The following is a 6408-nucleotide window of genomic DNA, read 5'->3' as shown; positions in this document are numbered from 1 at the left end:
ATTTGGAAGCTAAATCAAGTTTTTCTTGTAGTGAACACCTATTTTTTCTTCTTCTGCATCTTCCTTCAAAAAAGTTATTAATACTTTTCCCCGGTATCATTGATATTAATTTAGTTATAACATTTTCTTTATCAAATTATACCACTCAAACATAAGGTATCAAGTAGATCTCAAATAAACAGAAAGAAATTGATGATTTGTAATTCGCGGTAAACATAACTTACCGTTGCCCTTCAAAGTTCTTGCTAATCTGATCTTGCATCTTAGATTAAAAATGACAGAATGTTTAATTCAAGGATGATCAGAAATTGATCTCACTGTAATAGTTTTCTTAACCAACTTATAAGGTTACATGTGTCATAATTTAATTTTGCCTAAAGATTAACATCATCATCGTCTGAAATGTAATATTGATTTTATTTTTCTACAATTGAAAACATATTTTTGTATAAACAATGAAACAAGTCTTAAATTAGGACTTATGCAACTAACCCTGTGCAATAGTCAGGGTTCCATGCTAGTTTATTACATAAAGGCATGCCATGATTAGGACTTTTTACCTATAAAAACACAAGAATGGACACTTAGTGCCACAAAATCTTGTAAAACATAAGTATCAATAAACAAGAGGAAGAGAAATGGTATTGTAAGAATAAGAATAGGATGGCATGCAATGTGTGCAGAAAGTATTTTTCCCTTTTAAGCCACCACTGCAGGCATGTCCTTGAGCCATGGATCTAGTGGCTTGCCAATGGAGTAAACTATAAACCCAATTTCCCTGGCCTTTTTAACATCCACAACGTTCCTGCCATCAAATATAAATGCTGGCTTCTGCATGCTGTCAAAAACCTTTTGGTAATCAAGTTTCTTGAACTCATCCCACTCAGTCATAATGCAAACACCATGTGCATCCTTCACTGCCTCATACGCATCCCAAACCACAGATACTTGCTTTATGGAAGTGGGGCTGGCTGGTTGAAGATGAGCAGGATGATCCTTATCGAACTTCCTCATTGAGAGGTCCTTTGTGATCTGGTCTTCAGTGACCTGAGGATCATATATACTCAACTTAGCCTTGTCTCCCAACAGCCCCTTGCACACATCAATGGCTGGGGTTTCCCTAGTGTCACCTGTGTCCTTCTTGAAAGCAAAACCAAGAACAGCAATCTTCTTGGCTGAAATTGTGTTGAACATTGAGGACACCACACGGTTCACAAACCTTGCTTTTTGGTAGTCATTCACCTTAACAACTTGCTTCCAGTAATTTGCCACCTCAGGAAGGCCATTACACTCACAGATATACACCAAGTTCAATATGTCCTTCTGGAAGCAAGAGCCACCAAAGCCAACACTGGAATTCAGGAACTTTGGACCAATCCTTGAGTCTGTCCCAATTGAGTGGGACACCTGAGCCACATCAGCACCAGTTGCCTCACAGAGTGCTGACATGGCATTGACAGAAGAGATTCTCTGGGCCAGAAAGGCATTGGCAGCAAGCTTTGAGAGCTCAGCAGACCACAAATTGGTGCAAAGGATTTTCTCCACAGGAACCCAATTTGCATACACTTCTTTGAGAGTTTCTATGGCCTTTTGCCCCTGTGGGGTCTCCCTCCCTCCAATGAGGACTCTATCCGGATAAAATAGGTCTTCAATTGCTGTGCCCTCAGCAAGAAATTCTGGGTTTGAGAGAATGGTGAAATTGATGCCTTTGTTGTTATGAGTCAGGATCCTCTCAATTGCCTCTGCTGTCTTCACAGGGACTGTGGATTTTTCAACCACAATTTTGTCTGATTTTGAAACATCAGCAATCATCCTAGCAGCACTCTCCCAGTATGTCAAATCAGCTGCTTTGCCAGCTCCAAGACCATGAGTTTTTGTTGGGGTGTTCACTGAGACAAACACTATATCAGCCTCTGAAACATGTTTCTCCACCTCAGTGCTGAAGAACAGATTCTTCCCCCTGCACTGCTTCACCACATCATCAAGCCCTGGCTCATAGATCGGAAGGTGGTCACTGTTCCACGCATTGATTCGCTGGGAAGATATATCCACCACAGTTACCACAACCTTAGAACACTTGAATGCAATCACGGCCATGGTGGGTCCTCCAACATACCCAGCTCCAATGCAACAAATCTTCACCATTTTTGTTCTCTTTCAGCACCCTATAATAGATCAAAATCAAATAACACATCAACAGCAACACATAATTACTTTGAAATGCTTATTACCGGTTCACAGATTCAAAGAGCTGAAATATATGTCTGTGTGGATTACACTTTTAGGTGACATTGTGACAATAATGATGCAGAATAGAATGATTCCGGTGATTATAAATTATTCACATGCTCATTTGATGATATAAACTAAGAGATCTATAATTTTCAATTCAGAGATAAATGAAAAGGAATGGTAGATCCATAAAAGAATTAAGCTAATGAAACTCAAATTGTTCAATTGTTTTGGTTGTCACCTTGTGCTTTTATAGTTCCTACAAAAGCATGCAAAGAAACCACACGAGACAAATTGAAGAATCTGAAACTGTAGCATAATAAAATAAGAGATCTATGACATTTCACACCAAAACACAAAGAGATGAAAGAAATGTAATAATAATTACCTTGTGTAATAGATGAAAAAGTGGGGAGAAATAATAGAGTTTGTTGTTTGTGTTGTGGGGAATGAATGATGAAGCAGCAGCATGTGGATTGGATCTATTTATGATATAGAGTTACACGTAACTCACCCAGGTATTTCGTCAATAAAAGCATACATTTTACCTTCCCATTCCTTTTTTATTCTTCCATCATCTTACACCAGTTACTTTTTTCTTTCTTTTTTTGGTTACTATCACTCAATACTTTCTCAATTAAATTAGATCAATGGTGGTTTCGGAAGATTTGTTTCATTGCTTTTTTAATTTAACTGTTTAACCAGTGCAGTTTTAAATTAAAATTTATTTAAAAATCATTTTAATTAAATATTCTTTTATTTACTTTTTTTAACATAAAACACCAAGCTATTAGAAAGAACAAGTTTCAAAATAGTGCTAAATCAACAGCCTTATAATTACATTGAAATAACAAAATATAATTTTGATGATTATAAAATTGAGAAGTAAACTACATTGATAATTTTACAAAATATACTCATACAAGTATGAATGATATACTATTATTGGCTCATGATTTTAGTTGGTGTGTTAGAAAAGGGTGAAAGAGTTTTATTCAATCTATTTGCATACGAATCTAAATTTATCGATGGTGTCAAAGAGATAAAGAACATATGCCAACACTTTGAAGTGTCACACCAGTTAAAGACTTTTTAAGGTAGTGGAAGATAACAAATAAAAAAAATGCATACTTCTTTTCAAGTGAAAATAAAGTCATAAATTTATTTTAACTTTAATAAATATGAATTATGAGTTTTTTAACAAACAAGTTTAAATTTTTTTAATTTGTACATCTCAAACTTGTCAGTATCAAATTTAATAAAAATGATATAAAATTAAATATCATTGTATAACAATTATAACTAGAAAAAATTAACAAAATTTAATTTTCAAAGTTTATCTATATGCAAGTCAATGTATCTGAAAAATTCTTCTTCTTTAATTAAATACTATTTCTAGAGTTAAAATTAGGAAATCACAAAATGTACGTATATATATATATATAACATAATTAATAAAAATATTTATTAACTTTTAAATAGATGATAATAGAAATGGTGGCAAAAAAAATATAATAATAGAAATTATATCTAACTTTGTTAGCATAATTTGTTTTAATATATCTAAATATATATTTAAACAAATTAAATATTAAGGAGAGAAGCGAATATAAAAAAAAAAAGCTTTTGAATTTTGATAACGATTCAAATAAAAAGTTTCATAACAATTTTTTTTATCAAAATATTAATTATTTAAAATAATAATAAATATAAAGTAAACAAAATTTAAAAAAAAAAATTATATGACCTCGACAGATCTTTATTGAAAAGTTAATTATTTAATATAAAGGAGGAAAATAACATATATAAAAAATCTTTTAGCACTGAAAATAATTAAAGATATAAGAAAATAAATAAATATTCCTTAAATAAATGAAAATTATAAGGTACAATCAAGATATTATTAATTATGTTTACAATAAAATATATTAAAAATATTAAATTAAAAAATAGAATAGAAAAAAAAATATCCTTTTTAAAAACGCTAAAATATTATTAAACAAAAGATTGTAATTTATTGTATCTTAAATATATTTAAAAGTAAAAATATATAATAAAATAAAAAATATTTTTTATAAATGTGATTTATTAATTAAAATATATATATATATATATATATATATATATATATATATATATATATATATATTTTGGTGTCCCATAACCAATGGATTCTTTTTCTCTTCTCCATCGTATCCGCTCTTTTCGCACCTACTTCAACTTTTCAGTTTTATTTTTCTACCCATTTCATTGAAATTATTAGCATAAGAACACACACAAGAATAGAGAAAGTGAAAGCAAAAAAGAAGAGAGATAAAGTGATGGAAAAAGGCAAAACTCAAGTCCAAGTTCAAGCCCAACAACTAGGTCAATGGCAAGGAAGATCCAAGAAAACTGTGACTTTGCTACTGATGGCAGAGAAACTTTCCTATACATGTTAAAAAAACTTCATAAACCCAGTGTGACTAGAATTTATTTTTGTCAAAAGTAGAATATGTTGAACATTGGAGCTTTGATGTTTCAAATCCACATGAAGCCTGAAGCTGTGCTGCTTTTTGGTTTGGGTTTAGATTAGGTTGTTTAGAATCCTTGTTAAGATCAATTCTTATTCCTCACAAAGCTTGATCAAACAGTTTTAAAAGAAACAAAGTGTTTTTCCAAGAAAAGGGAAAACAATCGGTTGAATCATTGAGATAATCAGTTGTTTGTCACTTACTAGGCTTGAGGTTTTTGAAACTGCTTTTTGAATTAGTTATGCAATTGCTTGACTCGTTCAACCGATTAAATCGTGGTTTCAACCGGTTAAATGTGTGTTTTCATAACAGTTTTTTGAAAACTTGTTTTAAATGATTCAGTGATTAAAATCACCTTAAACGGCTACATTTAGCCTCTCTTTCAAAGCAAAATATATATTCAAATACAACAAGTATTGATACAGATTTGAGATCAAAGAAAGATATTTTTTTTTAAAGGAGTTTTTCAAAGTGCAAGATTGTTGTTCAAGCTTTGTTGTGGTAACAAGTTTGGATCATAGGAGTTTCCTGTATTTTGCAAATTCAGGTGTTTTTTATCCTTGTCTAGATACTTGTAATAGTTCTTCTTTAAACTGCTGTGTGTGTTTGAAATCCTGTAAAGACAAAGGTTGTTTTGTCTTGAGGTGTTTGGTGTTTCAAAGAGGACGAGTGAATCTTGTGAGTTGCAAGGTTACCTCTTTATGTGTGTGTTGTAATCTGGTTTTCATTACTAGTGAAACTCAGAGGTTGTTCTGAGAACTGGATGTAGCTCATATGTAAGTGAACCAGTGTAAACCTATTGTGTAAATCTCTCCTTCTCTCAAACTCTCCATAACTGTTTGATAATTTCTTTTCTGCTGCTGGTATAAACAACTAATTAAAATGAAGGTTTAACCAGTTAAAATTCTAATAACTGTTTCTGTTAATTTGTTTGATTGCTTTCCTTAAGTGCTTATTTAGTTTGATTGTTAAAGATTCATTCTAAATCAAGTCTTTGCGAAAATCTTTCATAAAAAAATTCACCCCCCTCTTGTTTAACCCATCAATTCTAACAATTGGCATCAAAAGCTAGGTTCTTAAAAAATACTCAAGTTCCTGTTTTTGTTTTTCTGAAAAACTATTCTACATGGCTAACAAGTTCTCTTTTGGGGAATGTGCTTCTTTGAATAAACCACCTCTGTTTTGTGGTAAAAATTATCCGATTTGGTGCATAAGAATGAAGTTCTTTATTGAATCATTAGATAAGGAGATTTGGAATGCTATTTCAAACCATGCTTACATGCATATGCCGGAAATTAACTTTGCATCATCTAAAAAAGATCACCTTGACTGTATAACAAAGAATATAATTGTCTCTGCTCTAGATTCTGATGAATTGCTCAAAATTTCAGAATGTATCTCAACTAAAGAAATGTGGGATACGCTTGAGAAATATCATAAGAATCCAAGGACTGCTTTGGTAGACAAGGAAGAACCTTCTGTGGATTCATCTTCTTCAAAAACCAAGATGGAGGTTTGTCTCATGACAAAGGAAGAATCTGGATCAAACCAAGTAAGTACATCTTCTTCCAACAACTGTGAAAATTATTTTCAACTCCTTGATGTTTTCCAAGAAACTCATGAAAAAGCTAAAAGATTAGCCCTTTTAAATAATCTATTGAAA

The 6408-nt window shown here is 31.8% G+C and overlaps 1 protein-coding gene across 1 annotated transcript; it reads right to left on the bottom strand.

The window, feature by feature from the left end:
- Window positions 1-396: 396 nt before the first annotated feature.
- On the bottom strand, window positions 397-2746 carry LOC137809649 (UDP-glucose 6-dehydrogenase 1-like). The gene is made up of 2 exons (XM_068610749.1): window positions 2621-2746; window positions 397-2165 (listed from the first exon to the last, which is right to left on the bottom strand). The coding sequence occupies exon 2, from the start codon at window positions 2143-2145 to the stop codon at window positions 700-702; it is 1446 nt and encodes a 481-aa protein (XP_068466850.1). The 5' UTR covers window positions 2146-2165; window positions 2621-2746; the 3' UTR covers window positions 397-699.
- Window positions 2747-6408: the final 3662 nt, after the last annotated feature.

This window comes from Phaseolus vulgaris, chromosome 2, assembly GCF_000499845.2.
Source record: "Phaseolus vulgaris cultivar G19833 chromosome 2, P. vulgaris v2.0, whole genome shotgun sequence".
NCBI lineage: Eukaryota > Viridiplantae > Streptophyta > Magnoliopsida > Fabales > Fabaceae > Phaseolus > Phaseolus vulgaris.
The sequence above is the reverse complement of the archived record's forward strand: the minus strand, read 5'-3'. Positions and strand labels throughout refer to the sequence as shown.